Raw genomic sequence first — 17,156 nt, 5'->3', positions numbered from 1 at the left:
TGGCATTTAACTGCAGTGTTTAGGATTTGATTACAGAAATAAATCTTTCCAAATAAAATGATGGATAAACTAAGACATTAATGGTATTGGAATCCCACCTTGACTGACTAATAAGATGCACACTTTGAAGAAAAAGGATTTCATTTTATTCATGCATAATGCATTTTAGATTCAACAATCCACATCTACAACAAATGACCACTGCAACAAAACCTTCCATTCTCCTCTATTCTGGACAAAAACTATGCACAGGTTCAAGTGGAACATTCATGTTGAAATTCGCCAACTCAAAGACATTGTTGTAACTAGAAATTCTCGCACTTGTCTTCTTCAAGAAAATTACTTTCATTGGGCGCAATCAAACCATATTCCAAATACAGAGGAAAACGACCAAGAAGTTCGTTCTTGGACCCCATGAAACAATCAGGCTGGGCAAAGGTGTTCCTAACCGGTAGATGACTGCCAGTGTCCGGCTTTCTTTACTCTTCTTTGCTTAATCTTAACCTTCACATTAACATCATTATCAATGATGGACTGAAGTACAATCTGAAGCTTCCCCTCCAATTTCTCCCCTTTCCTTGGCGTATAGACTACATTATGGATATCATCAGCCAAGGCTCTTTGAGCTAGAACTTCTCCAACGGCAACACAAGCAGCTGCATTCTTAGTTGAGCCCAGATCAAATTTCATGTCCTTTGAAATGGAATGTGCCACAGCAACGACCTTGCTAGTTGCCCGGTGAATAATGCAGGCACGTACAGATCCTTTAGATATGTAAATGTCCAAGCAAAATGGTTCGTGGTAAGGGGCTGTGAGCTGATTGAAACTGGGAGTCCTTACTTTCTTTCCAATACAAGAATTTTCTATTTCACAAAGCGGAGAATTAAGATTTACGTTCTTAACGAGCTTTGACAGCCTTTCACCCGCAGAGTCCAAGTTCTGACACAGGTTATCCTTCTTTCTGCTTGAATTCCGCTCATCTTTCTTCTTTGAAGATTCTTCAACTTTGGAGGCCAACTTACGACTTGCGTTCACCTTTTTGTTTTCTGTCTGATCATCCCTCCTACTCTTTGAAGATTTTCTGCGATGGAAGTCATAATTGTATTCCTCGAATTCTTTGGAATCCCTGTCCAACTTATAAAAGAGATTTCCACGAATTCTCATATCCTCAATCTCATCAAAATCCGGGTCATCATTATTCCGAGGTGCATGATCAACCACTTCATCTGCTTCCTTAAACAAAACCTTTGCTTTTGTTGCCCGGTCAGTTTCTCGCCACACCTCGGCTAAACAAGAAGAAATTCGCCACGTCTCAGTATCAACAAGCTCAATATTGCAACCCTCCTCCGTATTAGGTCCACCGTGCAAAAACAATGGCGAAAGCCGAATTTTGTCATCATAGTCAGCAGAAGTAGTGCCCTTCTGATTAACCAATGAAGACTGAGTTGCTTCCTTGTCCTTGTCAAGAACCGAAAAGGCCCTCGAAGAAAAACTTTCTAACCTTGAAAGAACACGAGGGCTCACCAGCGATGTGAGCGTAGTGCCTCTTCTTAAAAACATTGACGTAGGGTCCTGTGCTGTGGTAGAGACAGGTGATCAAAAGTGGAATCAGAAACAACTATCAGAGTTAAAATGATCTGCACTGGATTGGGTTAGAATTAAACTGGCTATGGTGTGCTTGACAATGTTCGATGGATCATAGTATCAAACAGTTGGTATGCAAGAATTATTTATGCCTACTAGTTTATCTTCAACATATAAAAAATGACAAGTTAACATAAAAACAAAGGATGATTCAGAAAAACAAGCATAGAAGAGTGACTGATCATCTATTCTATCCATATCTTTGCAACAATTTAATTCAAATATTCAATTTCTTTTCTTACCATCATTTTCTTATAACTGAACAGTTTATCATTTTCATCCAAGTTAAATTCTAAAGATATATGTCTATATATAGAGGGAGAGGAGGATGAGGAGGAGGGTAAATGGGGAAAAACTCACCGGAAAGTGGGAACGGTCGATAGTCGTCGACTGCCGGTAGTTAAACCATGATTTCGGCGAGGCGTTGTCGAACGAGACAGAGAAGCGTGAAGGCCTGAGCTTAGACTGAGGGTCAGATTGTTGTAAGCATGCCTGCTTAGTACAAAATGGAATTTTTTTTTGTTTTTTTAAGTAAATTATATGGACATCTAAAGTAACACAATTTAGTGGTGTCAAGCTGAAAGCAAATCTTTCTATAATAGGTGAAATAAAAAATTTCAATTCATGACTTCAATTTATGTTATGAATCTCATTTAAGGTGAAATAAAAAATTTCAATTCATGACTTCAATTTATGAATCTCATTTATTGAATTTATGACAACCACATGCACATTTATTATTGTTAGAAATAACTAAGGGCCTGTTTGGTTGAATTTTTTTTTGTAATTTTAAAATGGACTTCTAAGTCTAAGAAAGTTCTTTGTCAATAATAAAGAATATTTGATAAATATGCTTAGTAATGAATATAAAATGTTAGAAATGAAAAGAATACTGAATACACCTACATTGTATAAAAATAAAAATAAACATATCATTACCACATTATTCATTTTTTTTTTTCTTATTTAAAGTCTAGAAATATTAGATAAGTGTACATTGTATAGATACATATATATTTGCAAACAAAATATATAGATACTATTAATTTTACTTTTATTAATTAATATATTTATTATTTTATAATTTTTTAGAGGAATCATTTCATATATGAAAAATAAAATATCTCTTTTTAAGGATTTAGAATAGATATATAAAATTTCAGGTCCCATTTCTTTGAAAATAAAAATTATGATATAACTGTTGTATTTTAATTCATATTAATAATATATATCTTTTAATATAAAAGAAATAAGGTTACTTACAGTTCAATGCATTTTTTATTTTATACACATAACATCAGACAAGTGTACAGGCGTTCCCAATCTTACCAAAGTTTAGATTTTATTGCTTTGTGTGACTTAGTGGACTTCTGCTATGATTTGTCATAATTATAGAGACATTTTGTATGATTTTTGAAAGAGTTAAATGCTCTAACACTCTCTCAAGTTTGCCTTTATTGCTGGCAGATTGTACTAGTGAAAAAAAAAAAAAAAAAAAAAAAAAAAAAACACTCCCTCAGGTTTGATTAACTTTGCCCCATCAACCCTTTCGTTAATTCACCGTTAAAAAAGTCAAAAGTCAACTAATTTAAAAAATATAATACCAAAACTATCCATGACCAGTGAAGATGGGATGTATGAGGTTATAAATGAGTTTGAGACCAACTAGACCATAAATGACGTGGACCTGTCTTTTTTAGTTTCATTCTCCATTAAGTTGGATGTTTAATTGAGACATGTATTAAATATATTGTGAAATTATATTAACAATTATTAAATGTTTAATTGAGGCATATGATTGGGAAAGCTAATCATATGCTTCATGCTAACTAATGTTTTAGTGTTTCTAATCAATTCAATTCATAGACAAGGTGAAGGCAAAAGAAAAATAGAATAAATAAATAGAGAAAAAATGTGACATCATCTTACGAACATTATATAAAATATATGAAGTAATTATTGATTTATATTGTTGGCTTAATTAGCTAAATTGTATATCATGATTCAAAATCAATTTCATAATAATTTCATTGGATTGATTTAAAAATGAACAATACTTAGATTCTTACTAGTGAATATCAACACCATACTTGATGTGAACCAATAATAAATAGGCATGTCGTCTTTAATTATCATATTTAATATGGTGGTAGATACCCAATTACCAAATCAAAGATTGATTACCATCTATTTTTTGGTAATCAAAATAAAATGTGTTAATTTATTATTGGTCCACATCAACGATCAATATGGTGTAGATTATCACTATTGAAGACATAAGTATTGTTCTTTAAATAAATCTATATATATATATATATATATATATATATATATAATATTAATCAATTTCATAATAATTTCATTGGAATAATTTAAAGAAGAAATTATGAACGAAATCAAATTGTGAACACTAGATATTATTTTTTAGATTTTTTGTGAAATGCCCATGGATGTATTCCAGATTCTTACACATATAGTAGATGCACTTCTTTAATACATGACTTATGACTAAATTAAAATGATATATCTAAGTTAATTTAGGTTGATATTTCTGTCCAAATTAAAATTACTTAAATTTGGGAAGGGTAGTTTTGGTATTATATTTTTTTAATTAGTTGACTTATTACTTTTCTAACTATCAAGTATCAACTAGTGGAAGGGGGTAAGGCAATGTTTACCAAACTTGAGGGGAGGTTTAGGCCTTTTTATTTTTTTTATTATTAGTTTAATATATGAGTAATAAAGGCAAACTTGAGGAGGTGTAGAGTATTTAACTCTTTTTGAAATTACACATACCTTCCTTAATAATAAAACACCTCCCTTTTTAATAGTAAACACGAGTAAATGACAATTTTGCTAATTTTATAAAACTTGTAAAGGTTAAAAAGGTAAATTTAAGTGTTTTTGTTAACTTTATTTAATTTGAAGAGTGGCATTATTAAAAAAATGGTTCAGGTTTAGGGGTGGGCATTTGATCGGTCAATTTGTGAGTCCGGTTTGATCTAATGTCAGATCAGATTGTTAGGCTTGTGGACCCGTGGGGGATTCAATAATATAAGATTCGTAACGGATCGGATTGGATTACGAATTAGGTTGTTAAAAATCCAATTTGATCCGTAATTTAATTTGTAATATATATATTTTAAGAATGTTTTAGTTAATGGTCTTTTAAATTAAAATAATGATAATTTAATGGTCTCTAAGAATAAATTAGTTAATAATAATTTAAATATCTTAATTAATGTTGATAAATTGAAATTTTGTCAATTGAGTTGGGGTTAAAAAATAATAATATTGAGCTATTTGGAAAAATTCCAATCTATGAATTCGATTGGTTAATTTCATAGATCGATGACGAATTTAGATTTTTCAATCTATTAGGACCGGATCAAATTAGGATTAATGCCTAATCCAATCCGATTTGTGGCCATTCTTGTTCAGGTAATATGTGTTTATAATAAACCCAAACTTCAAGCATTGTCACCATACAGAATAAAATAAAAGGTTAGTTATAGAAAATTTTGTTTTTAAAAGTAATTCCTCTGTTCCAATAAATGTCCTTTTTTGAGAATATAATTTTTTAAAAGAATGTTTTTTAATTATATTTGTGGTGAATGAATTAACAATTTTATTCTTAATGGTCCACAGTGATATGTTGGTTTAATTTTTATAAGTTTAATATAAGAATGTTAAATTAGTAATATTAGAAAATTTAAACGAGACACTTAATTTTTTATTTTTTATTTTTGGACGGGGAGAGTATCATCTGCAATTGTAATAAAAAGTGGTAAGAAGGAGTGGTGATTCATCCTGGAGAAAGATATTTAAAGCTTCAATTCTCTATTTTCTTCTTCTCATATAAGAACGATCTGCCGAGTCTCTGATCACCACCGAATCTTTGATATTTGTCCAATCGGATCCGAAAATGAACGATTCAGATGTCACCAAGCAGATCCAGCAGATGGTGAGATTCATCCGCCAGGAAGCGGAAGAGAAGTCCAACGAGATCTCTGTTTCGGCCGAAGAAGTAAGCCAATTCTCACTTCAACTCCAAATTATATGCAAATCTTGTTTCATTACATACACATGTATATTATATGTATATCACAGATATGAAGATAGAGTGATCCGTATAGATGTAGATATATACAGGACATAAGTTACTATTTCAACTCCAAATTATATGCAAATCTGGTTCCATTATATAGATATATACATGATGTGTGAATCAATGATATATAAATAGACAGATACTTGTAGTTGTAGTGTAGATAAATACAGGAATTCATTCCTACTGGAACTCCAAAATTACATATGTATCTTGTGTGAGTCAAAGATGTGTAGATAGACAGATACGTATAGGTGTAGATATATATAAAAAAGGTGTACCCAGGACACGAGGCTCCCCCCATTGCGGGGTCTGAGAGAGGCTCAGATTTAAGCAGTCTTACCACCGAATGCAGAGAGGCTGTTTCCTTGTTTTGAACCAGTGACCTCCTCACAATGGAAAAGGTTGAGCTAAGGCTAGGTGTAGATATATAGGTGACATAATTCCTACTCGAACTCCAAATTCTGTGCAAATCTGGTTCCTTTATATACTTTTTATGCATATATATATATATGTTATGTGATTGATGTATGGATAGACGTGTATAGGAGTAGAATATATATGGACGTGCTGGAACTCCAAATTATTTGCAAATCTCGTATATACATATTATATTTTGTGTGGTAGATTTATAGAAGCTGCATATAGGTGTAGATATATAGAGGAGTTATATGCATTTGTCATGTTTATTGCAGGAATTTAACATTGAGAAGTTACAATTGGTTGAAGCTGAGAGAAAGAAGATTAGACAAGAATACGAGCGTAAAGAGAAGCAAGTTGAAGTTCGAAAGAAAATGTAATGTGCTGAGCTGTTTTCTTTATACGTACATATATATGCATCAAAACACATGTTATATATTTCTACAATTGTCAACCTTTCTAGTTGGAATAGGCTGAAGTCAGGTGATATAACCTGGTTTTTATTGATTTCCTGGTTGGACTGAACTGATTGTGGAGTATGTTATTTAATGGCTCAGTTTTTATACTTTTATGCAAAGACAACAATGTCTCATAATGTTGAATAGTGTCAGCTAGATCTAGATTGCTCTTTGGTTTCATTACTTCCTTTAGTTTGTGTTCCATGTGACGGCCCGTTAGTAAAAAAAGTTAGCAAGTTTCATAACAACCGAATTGCATCATTAATAATTTTTAAAATTTATATAGAATGCTATCTTTTATTTTGGGTTGGGAGGGGATAGATGGAGATTCAATATCTTTACTTAGTTTTTCCCCTTGAGACAATTGTTTGATTGGCTCACCCCACCCCGATCACATGAATGGATAATATTCACAATTAAAATTTCGTAAACTATTTGTTGTTTTTCGAGGGTGTTTTGAATTGCTGTATGTGGGTTTCAGATTATTGTGTTGTCCAATATGGATTCAATTCAAAGTGGATCAGGAAGCCTTACATCAGAAAAAGAAGAAACTAGACCAAAATGAGGCAGATATGTTGACAAAATTTGATTTCAATTACAGACTATTAACAAAGCACCAAAAAAGAAAGGGAAAAAAATACAAAAGAAAAAAGAGGAGGGAGAGCTTATCTCGATGGGCCTAACTTTGGAATACATTAAGGGTCATGAATAGAATACCAATCATTATTGCGTACTTGTTGATCAATATTTGGAACACATGGCTTGTCCATTTTGTTTAAGTTGGTAACTCTTTTTTACCAATGTTTCTTATTGCATATCATTTTGTTGTTTAAGCCTTTCAGGTAACTTCTTCCGGCATTTGACCCGATCTAAATTAGTTTGTGAGGTTGCTAATCATTTTAACTTTTAACTGAGGCTCTCCCAGTAATAAGAATGTTGTCACTTTGTTGTTATATCAAATTAACATCCCTTGTATAATGTTTTGATTCCTTCTGTTATTGTATTCTACCTTCTGTTAAATGTCTTCTTTTGGTCTAATACTCTAATTTGAATGGTAAACATTTTCTTATTTTCATCATCATCATCATCATCATCATCATCATCTTAGGAATCTTCTAGGAAACATTGACTTTGAAACTTTTAAAGCAAGACCTTTGAATCTAGGAGGCTTGTGGATTTCTTTATTTTGAAGTGGGAGAAATCAAGTAAATGGGTTTAGGTGACAATGTTAGTATGTCACTATGTCACAATAAGTTATATTATCATAGGTAATTCATATGGGTAAAAGATAAAGTTTTATGGCGAGCACTTCTTATCATTGTTGTCGTCATTATCCATATACATAATTAAATTTGGTTACTATATACACTAACACTTTATATTGATTTATCACAGCGAGTACTCTATGCAGCTCAATTCTTCTCGAATCAAAGTTCTTCAAGCTCAGGATGACTTGGTTAGTTACATGAAAGAGGCTGCTTCAAAGGAACTTCTGCATGTGAGCCATGATCACCATGTGTATAAAAGGCTTTTGAAAGATCTTGTTGTTCAGGTCAGTAGAAACTTATTTAATTAGGCTTTTGAAAGATCTTGTTGTTCAGGTCAGTAGGAACTTATTTAATTTTGATAATTCCTTTTTTGTATACTTTTATTTTATTTTATTTTTGTTGGTGGAGAACATATTTAAAAAACATGATTACCTTGTTACAAAATTGAAGAAATGATGTAGTCAGTTTCAAATTGATACTGTTATGGAATGTGTGGATTTGGTTTATGGTTTTCCCAGTTTATGAATCTAGATATGGCTCTCCAAAATTCTTGTGAAAAGGTTTCACACTTCACTATGGTTGTAAAAATTTAGATCCTTCCTCTCACCTAAATTTTGGGAAAAGAGAGAAGAGGAATATGAGAGGGTTGAAGAAGCATCAGAAACTACTATAATTTTAAGCATCATCAGAAAGGGGAAAATGCAATGCGGGTAATTTATTAAGTTCTTGAAGTTTTTACTCATGAATACACGAAGTCATGTATCAGCATCAGTCTTGAAGATGAATTTTTGCTTGAAAAGCGAAATGGATTTATGCTACTTTCGTGGGATTTTAGAACCCACGTTTTAAAGCTTATGTTTTATTAGCATGCTTTATGGATAGAAATTATTTTTCATAATTTGGTCATTTAGCTGGTGCTGCAAGGTTTCCCTTATGTATTGCAGAGTTTGCTTAGACTAAAAGAGCCAGCTGTCTTATTGCGTTGTCGGAAAGATGACCTATATTTGGTTGAGTCAGTTTTGGACTCAGCAAAGGAGGAATATGCAGAAAAAGCAAATGTTCATCAACCTGAGATTATAATTGACAACATCTACCTTCCGCCTGCTCCTTCCCATCATCATGCCCATGGTCCCTTCTGGTAATATTTTTATTCAGTTATAAATCAATGCTTAAAAAAATTGACTACAATCATTCACCATTGTTTATATTATGTGCTGCAGTTGACTGGCTGCAGCTAGTCAAATTTCACGTGCTGATGTGCCATCTGGATTTTAGCTTTCCTAATATCCAATCTGTTATTGAATATTAACGAAAAAAGAAATGTTTATTGTAAGAATGATAATCGAAAAACCCTCCAATAATACTCTTTTGGTTTTTCAGCTCTGGAGGTGTAGTGTTGGCTTCTCGAGATGGGAAAATTGTGTGTGAGAACACACTTGATGCAAGATTGGATGTTGTGTTCCGTAAAAAACTTCCACAGGTATTTCTTATTCATGTTCTAGCTTGTCCTACTTTTCTCATTAGTTGTTTTTATGTGGCCATTAATATCTTCGTGTGCATTTTTTCCCCCTGTAATAGGTGGGTTAGCATCAGGCCAACTATAAAATTTTGTAAAAATATTTATTATGGTTAATATCCTTTAGGCTTTTGTCACTTTTACTGTGCATCCTCGAGTGTTAAGCTTTTTGTGAATTTTTTACTTTCAAATCTTAAATAATTATAATTTTTTTCAATCTACCTTCTGGCAGTGCCACCCCCCACTTTGTCCACTTTGTGTTAGGGATTGCAATGGGGTGGGTATATCAAGGGTTTGCCTAAACCTGTCCCGGCCCCATCTGACTATTGACAAATCCATCCCCGCCCCATACCCAGGACAGGTTGAATTCTCACGGTCCATACCCGCCCCGTTGGGAAATGCTTGTACCCATGCCTGCCCCGTTAAATGAGAATTTCAAGAATTCATCAGAAAATGACAGTTAACTGAGAATCTCTTCTATAAATATACATACAGTTCTGCATAATGGAGTAACAAAGGCAAATGAAGAGAGGCATCATTTAGAAAGGGAATAGGTGTCTTTCTGAGAAATGTGTACTATTTGGTTTATTATTTGAATTTTGTTTTAAGGGTGTAAGAAAATTACTATTAATAACTTCATACACCACCTTGAAGTGTTAAAGCAAAAGTTGATGTTCATATATACTGGTAGAAAACCTTAATAGAAGGCATTGGATCTCCTCAACTAATTCTGATTTCCAATACTTGTACTTCTCTATTGATTCTAGGCTCCCAAATCACAATTAATATATCAACAGCCTAATCTAGCATTCAAACGTTCAAAGCTATGACCAATTCCACCCACTCCCATGATTTGGGCTATCTTTCTCTTGTCCCTGACACACATAGAAAGCAACGAAAGAGGAATGTTTGTGTGGGCCTCATGATGAGGAAAGTTCAGTTTTCATTTGGAATTGGAATAGCCAACACTGCACATGTTCCCCATCAAGGATTCTAGAAACACAGGTCCAATTCACTCCTAGGGAGAATTGGAACTTGTTGAGTTTAGGGAGAAATTTTAAATCCTTAGAGGAACTTGTTGATTTTTTGGACTACTTGAGGGTCTAAAGGCCCTTTTTGGCCTCGTGTAGCTTTTGAAGGACACATTCCCCTTTTGAACGCTTTTTATACAATATTTATTTATTAAAAAAAAAAAAAATTCACTCCTATATATGTACTTGAAAACAAATATAGTTGAAAACCCTAAAATGGCAGGAAAAAAAAAAGAAAAAAGAATATATAGAAAAATCAAGTTGAATCACTTAATAAGAGTGCACAGAATAAAGAGATGAAGGGTGAGGGTGCGATAGAGATGAATCGACGATCTCTGCCTGACCGCGTCAATCTCTGCTGCTCTGTCTGACTGCCTGAGTGGTGACTGCGTCAATCACTGGTGAAGGCTTGGAACGTTTGGTCTTTTTGGTGACTGGTGAGGGTTTGGTCTTTTGTGAGATGCGCCGACCTGTGTGAGTCTGTGTTTTGTTGTGAACTTGTGGATGTGGTGAGGCACTGAGGTTAGGGTTATAAGTTATAACACATATATATATTTTAATTATTATTTTTATTTTTTAAAAAAGTATATAAGGTGGGGAGGGGCAAATTTTTACCAGACCCTGTCCCCGCCCAGTAACCCACGATGGGTTTCAATATTGTACCCATACCCGCCCCTACAGTATATAAATGGTTCCCATGTGAATGAAAAACAGAGAGATGTTGAGAGATATATTTTCAAACAACTATAATAATTGATAGGGAAAGAGAGAAAAAGGGGCGACCACAAAAAGAAACAAAAAGTAAAAGACATGTTTAAAAAATTGTGCCAAAAACTGATAATAGAGACATAGATGTAATCTATGAAACTCTCTATCTGTGGACAATATAAGAGCATCTGGGGTGCAAGAAGAAGTAGACAATATGAGAGTCAAGTAGAGATGGAGGCAACCGGTTTGGGTGGGAAGTAGAGTGACAATATTAGAGCATCCGGGGTGCGAGAAGTAGACAATATGAGAGTAAGTAGAGAAGGAGACAACCGGTGTGGGTGGGGAGTAGAGTGACAATATAAGAGCATCCGAGGTGCAAGAAGAAGTAGACAATATGAGAGTCAAGTAGAGAAGGAGGCAACCGGTGTGGATGGGGAGTTGAGTGCCAATTACATTGTCCACAAATAGAGAGTCCCATAGATTATATCTCTGTCTCTATTGCCGTTTTTGGCACAATTTTTTAAACATGTTGTTGGGATTTGTGTCTCAAATTCCTTCAAAATTATGTTTATATTTTAGAGTTGTATTCTGTTTGATAATTTCTTGTTTGGCAAGTCTTAACTCTAAGAAATTATAATCATAGTCTAACAAGGAATTGGGTTTGGAACTCTATAAATAGATACGTAGGCTTTGGGTTGAGACTTATGAGATTGAGAGAGATGTAGTCTCATAAGAGAGTTGATGGGTAGAGGTAGTATATGGGTTGGTTGAGTAGGAAAAACACCGGTAAAACTGGTAGCGAGGAAATAGGCTCGTGAAGTGGTGGTGTTGGTACTCTATTGTTGTAATATCTTGACGAATCATAGTGGAATCTCTTCTCATCCATGGACGTAGGCCGATTTTTGGCTAAACCATGTATATCTTGTGTTTGTGTGTGATTATTTTGTTACCTATCATTGGATCTTTATGTTTCACGTGCTTTCTCTGCCCAACAAATTGGTATCAGAGATAAAGGTGAAGGAGATCCATAAAACACAAGAAGTCTCAACATGTGCTACAACAGGCTTTAATTGTAGGTGGAGTCAATCGGTTTGGTTACATGGCATGGAGTTCGAGTAGTCAAGGTGGAGCCTTGGAGTCAAACACGTATAACGTGGAAAATCGGAGTTTTGCAGGAGTATCGTCAAGATTGAAGCTGCAAAAGAAGTGTCATGATCAATGCCATGGGAAATGATGATTGGCCGGATGAAATTTGAGCCAAGGTGGAGATTGTTGGGATTTGTGTTTCAAATTCCTACTCTAATTATGTTTCAATTTTAGAGTTGTATTCTGTTTGGTAATTTCTTGTTTGGCAAGTCATAACTCTAAGAAATTGTAATCCTTGTCTAATAAGGAATTGGGTTTGGAACTCTATAAATAGATATATAGGCTTTGGGTTTAGACTTATGAAATTGAGAGAGATGTAGTCTCATGAGGGAGTTGATTGGTAGAGGTAGTATATAGGTTGGTTGAGTAGGAAAAACACCGGTAACTCTAGTAGCGAGGAAATAGGCTCGTGGAGTGGTGGTGTTGGTACTCTATTGTTGTAATATCTCTACGAATCATAGTGAAATCTCTTCTCATCCATAGACGTAGGCTGGTTTTGGCTGAATCATATATATCTTGTGTTTGCGTGTGATTGCTTTGTTAACTTTCATTGGATGTTTATTTATTCGCGCGCTTCTGCTGTCTCAACACGTCTTTTACTTTTTGTTTCTTTTTGTGGTTCCCCCTTTTTGTCCCTTTCCCTCATCAATTATTATAGCTGTTTGCAAATATATCTCTCAACAACTTTTTGTTTTTCATTCAACAACTCTTATTTTCATTCACAACGGCTTTATTTATTTATTTATTTATTTATTTTTTTAAATCTTTATAAATACTACTTCAACTCTTCCAACAATTATCTCTCTCAATGTTCTTTTAGTTTTTATCACTCAATTGTCATCTTTCAACACTCCATGGATCTTCCACCTCCATTTTACTGACTCCTCTCGACCACATTTAATATATTTTCTCTTACAAGGTTTGAAAGAATGCCCACACCCTATCAGGTGATAACAACCTCCTCACAGTGTTCATCCATTTTCAATGGATTTCAAAAACATCTTCCCATTTGAATCTGTCTAATTGAATGGAGAAATAAACTCGGAGACTGGTATATATCGTGATGATGAAGCCATTCTTTTTTGTGTATAATAAAGACAGAAGTCTTAAAGAAGAGAAAATGGACTTGAGAATGCAAAGAAATGGACTTGAGGATTGAAAGAAGATAGAATGAGTAGTTTATATAGAAATTGAAATATAGCTGTTGGAAAAAGATAAAAAAAAAAAAAAACAATTGAAAAAAATTTAAACAAATTTTCTTTTCATTTTGTAATTAAATAATAATAAATTAGTTAACGAGATAGTGGGTTGAAACATAATGGATAAAAAAAGGTAGATAGACTTGGCTATCTACTTTTAAAAAAGTGGATAGATAATATGTTTTATGCAATACCGGATGCTCTTACACCCTTTTTTTTTTTTTTTTTTTAATTCTATATGGATCATTGCCATTCTGTACTGACATCCTGTTATAGGCCATTAATATGAACAAAACTTAACATCAAGCTTGAGCCAAAGATGTAATATGTAACTGAATTAATTTCTTCCACGGGTTCTCTCTGCATCATGCTTCCATAAGGAAACATGTCAGTATCCTTGAATGATGACTATGCACGGCTTTCTAGATGCCCAATGGGAATATTAGTGGAGCATCCCCTCTATCCCAGTTGTCAATCTGACAAAAAAAGACCGAAAGATTTTGGTGCTTCCCTTTTATAGGTGTTTTTCTTGTTCTGTTTGGCCTTGAACTGTCTAACTTTAGTGGACCAAAAAATGACATAAAAATGGTAAAAGATAACAAGATGCTTGAAACTCCCACCACAACCTGGTTTATTCATAATCTTACCATATCTGTAGAACTAGTTACTTCAATTTTATTTTATTTTCCGAAAACCCAAATAGATTATATTTAACTTTAGAAACTCGAAAGTTCAACAATGTGTGTATTTTCTGTACCTAGTAGTAATTTATCATCATGAAACCATTCCTAGCCCACAATGAAAAATGAGAGAGCGCGAGAGAGCTTATGTTATATTGTCTATAATTTTATATAGTTGTTGGGATTTGTGTTTCAAATGCCTACTCTAATTATGTTTCAATTTTAGAGTTGTATTCTGTTTGGTAATTTCTTGTTTGGCAAGTCATAACTCTAAGAAATTGTAATCCTTGTCTAATAAGGAATTGGGTTTGGAACTTTATAAATAGATACATAGGCTTTGGGTTTAGACTTATGAGATTGAGAGAGATGTAGTCTCATGAGGGAGTTGATTGGTAGAGGTAGTATATAGGTTGGTTGAGTAGGAAAAATACCGGTAACTCTAGTAGCGAGGAAATAGGCTCGTGGAGTGGTGGTTTTGGTACTCTATTGTTGTAATATCTCTACGAATCATAGTGAAATCTCTTGTCATCCATAGACGTAGGTTGGTTTTGGCTGAATCATATATATCTTGTGTTTGCGTGTGATTGCTTTGTTAACTTTCATTGGATGTTTATTTATTCGCGCGCTTCTGCTGTCTCAACACGTCTTTTACTTTTTGTTTCTTTTTGTGGTTCCCCCTTTTTGTCCCTTTCCCTCATCAATTATTATAGCTGTTTGCAAATATATCTCTCAACAACTCTTTGTTTTTCATTCAACAACTCTTATTTTCATTCACAACGGCTTTATTTATTTATTTATTTTTTATTTTTTTAAATCTTTATAAATACTTCTTCAACTCTTCCAACAATTCTCATCTTCAACAATTATCTCTCTCAATGTTTCTTTTAGTTTTTATCACTCAATTGTCATCTTTCAACACTCCATGGATCTTCCACCTCCATTTTACTGGCTCCTCTCGACCACATTTAATATATTTTCTCTTACAAGGTTTGAAAGAATGCCCACACCCTATCAGGTGATAACAACCTCCTCACAGTGTTCATCCATTTTCAATGGATTTCAATAACATCTTCCCATTTGAATCTGTCTAATTGAATGGAGAAATAAACTCGGAGACTGGAATATATCGTGATGATGAAGCCATTCTTTTTTGTGTATAATAAAGACAGAAGTCTTAAAGAAGAGAAAATGGACTTGAGAATGCAAAGAAATGGACTTGAGGATTGAAAGAAGATAGAATGAGTAGTTTATATAGAAATTGAAATATAGCTGTTGGAAAAAGATAAAAAAAAAAAAACAATTGAAAAAAATTTAAACAAATTTTCTTTTCATTTTGTAATTAAATAATAATAAATTAGTTAACGAGATAGTGGGTTGAAACATAATGGATAAAAAAAGGTAGATAGCCAAGTCGGCACACTTTAATATAAAGTGTGCCGACTTGGCTATCTACTTTTAAAAAAGTGGATAGATAATATGTTTTATGCATACCGGATGCTCTTACACCCTTTTTTTTTTTTAATTCTATATGGATCATTGCCATTCTGAACTGACATCCTGTTATAGGCCATTAATATGAACAAAACTTAACATCAAGCTTGAGCCAAAGATGTAATATGTAACTGAATTAATTTCTTCCACGGGTTCTCTCTGCATCATGCTTCCATAAGGAAACATGTCAGTATCCTTGAATGATGACTATGCACGGCTTTCTAGATGCCCAATGGGAATATTAGTGGAGCATCCCCTCTATCCCAGTTGTCAATCTGACAAAAAAAGACCGAAAGATTTTGGTGCTTCCCTTTTATAGGTGTTTTTCTTGTTCTGTTTGGCCCCGAACTGTCAACTTTAGTGGACCAAAAAATGACATAAAAATGGTAAAAGATAACAAGATGCTTGAAGCTCCCACCACAACCTGGTTTATTCATAATCTTACCATATCTGTAGAACTAGTTACTTCAATTTTATTTTATTTTCCGAAAACCCAAATAGATTATATTTAACTTTAGAAACTCGAAAGTTCAACAATGTGTGTATTTTCTGTACCTAGTAGTAATTTATCATCATGAAACCATTCCTAGCCCACAATGAAAAATGAGAGAGCGCGAGAGAGCTTATGTTATATTGTCTATAATTTTATATAGTTGTGTGTACCTTAACCATGATTATATGTAACAGCTTTAGGTTGCTATGCATTTGTGTAAAATGAATGACCATGCTTCAACCACATCTATGTATGTTTTTTGTTGTTGCAGATCCGCAAGCAGCTCTTTGATCAAGTTGCTGCATGATGGGCCGGAGAATTTTGTGTTCATCACATATTAGAAAATTGGTCGACCGTTGCTGAAACCGGTGTCTATTTGTTTGTTCGTGTATCTTCTATTTTATTCTCTGATTCCTTTTTTACCTGCATTTGTATTGGTGAGGCTGCTCATTGCTTTGTTTTTCACTTGGCAATGCATTCTTATTTAATTAATATTTATTTATTTAAGATTCCGGCTTAATCTGATTTACGCACCAAATAAATGTATGTTCATAGGATTAAGGCTTTGTTGATAAGAATCCGAGTTTATGGTGTTTGAACTAACAGAAAGATGATGCTTTGTAATTGTTGTTTTTAGCAATCGGATAAATGTTTAAATAATATTTTTGAATTAAAATTTCATTTTTTTAATGCACAAGTCTCAACAAATATTTGCCATTTTATTATTTGCGAGATGATAGTGATACTTGGGCTGGACTCTCAAAAGTGAATTGTTGTGTTTCTACTTGTAGGCGGACCCAGGCCTAAAACACCATTCGTATAGTTGTGAAACGAAAATTTTAACACAACCCTACCATAATAATAATATCTTTTGAGATTATTTTGTGTGTTTTAATTAGGGTAAATTGCACTTATTTTTCCTCTAGTTAGAGTTTATCACACTCACATACCATGTGTTTTGAATAATTATTGTTACCTCCTCCTAGTTATATGT

The 17,156-nt window shown here is 33.5% G+C and overlaps 2 protein-coding genes across 3 annotated transcripts; one reads left to right on the top strand and one right to left on the bottom strand.

Moving 5' to 3' along the window:
- Positions 1–104: 104 nt before the first annotated feature.
- Positions 105–2,284, bottom strand: LOC132285228 (uncharacterized). The gene is made up of 2 exons (XM_059787396.1): positions 2,005–2,284; positions 105–1,577 (listed from the first exon to the last, which is right to left on the bottom strand). The coding sequence occupies exon 2, from the start codon at positions 1,558–1,560 to the stop codon at positions 445–447; it is 1,116 nt and encodes a 371-aa protein (XP_059643379.1). The 5' UTR covers positions 1,561–1,577; positions 2,005–2,284; the 3' UTR covers positions 105–444.
- A 3,119-nt stretch (positions 2,285–5,403) lies between these two features.
- LOC132282755 (V-type proton ATPase subunit E) lies at positions 5,404–16,669 on the top strand. 2 transcript variants are annotated; one of them, XM_059784535.1, is made up of 6 exons: positions 5,404–5,671; positions 6,448–6,548; positions 8,026–8,182; positions 8,843–9,036; positions 9,279–9,378; positions 12,160–15,134. In XM_059784535.1, exons 1-6 carry the CDS (start codon positions 5,570–5,572, stop codon positions 12,163–12,165), a joined length of 660 nt encoding a protein of 219 aa, XP_059640518.1. In that variant the 5' UTR covers positions 5,404–5,569; the 3' UTR covers positions 12,166–15,134. The 2 variants fall into 2 exon arrangements, with proteins under 2 accessions (XP_059640518.1, XP_059640517.1); XM_059784534.1 differs by lacking the exon at positions 12,160–15,134 and adding an exon at positions 16,434–16,669 and having other exon boundaries at positions 5,407–5,671.
- The last annotated feature ends 487 nt before the right edge of the window (positions 16,670–17,156 follow it).

The sequence above is a fragment of the Cornus florida genome, unplaced genomic scaffold, assembly GCF_030987335.1.
Source record: "Cornus florida cultivar Cherokee Brave unplaced genomic scaffold, ASM3098733v1 CherokeeBrave_3.0.0_Hap2_Chr11, whole genome shotgun sequence".
In the NCBI taxonomy this organism is placed as follows: domain Eukaryota; kingdom Viridiplantae; phylum Streptophyta; class Magnoliopsida; order Cornales; family Cornaceae; genus Cornus; species Cornus florida.
This window is presented reverse-complemented; position numbering and strand designations above follow the sequence as displayed.

Coding starts and splice junctions, on each gene's coding strand:
- LOC132285228 (XM_059787396.1), bottom strand. CDS start 1,560: ATGTTTTTAAGAAGAGGCACTACGCTCACATCGCTGGTGAGCCCTCGT.
- LOC132282755 (XM_059784534.1), top strand. CDS start 5,570: ATGAACGATTCAGATGTCACCAAGCAGATCCAGCAGATGGTGAGATTC. Junction 8,183..8,842: donor TGAAAGATCTTGTTGTTCAG/GTCAGTAGAAAC, acceptor TATGTATTGCAG/AGTTTGCTTAGACTAAAAGA. Junction 9,379..16,433: donor TCCGTAAAAAACTTCCACAG/GTATTTCTTATT, acceptor TTGTTGTTGCAG/ATCCGCAAGCAGCTCTTTGA.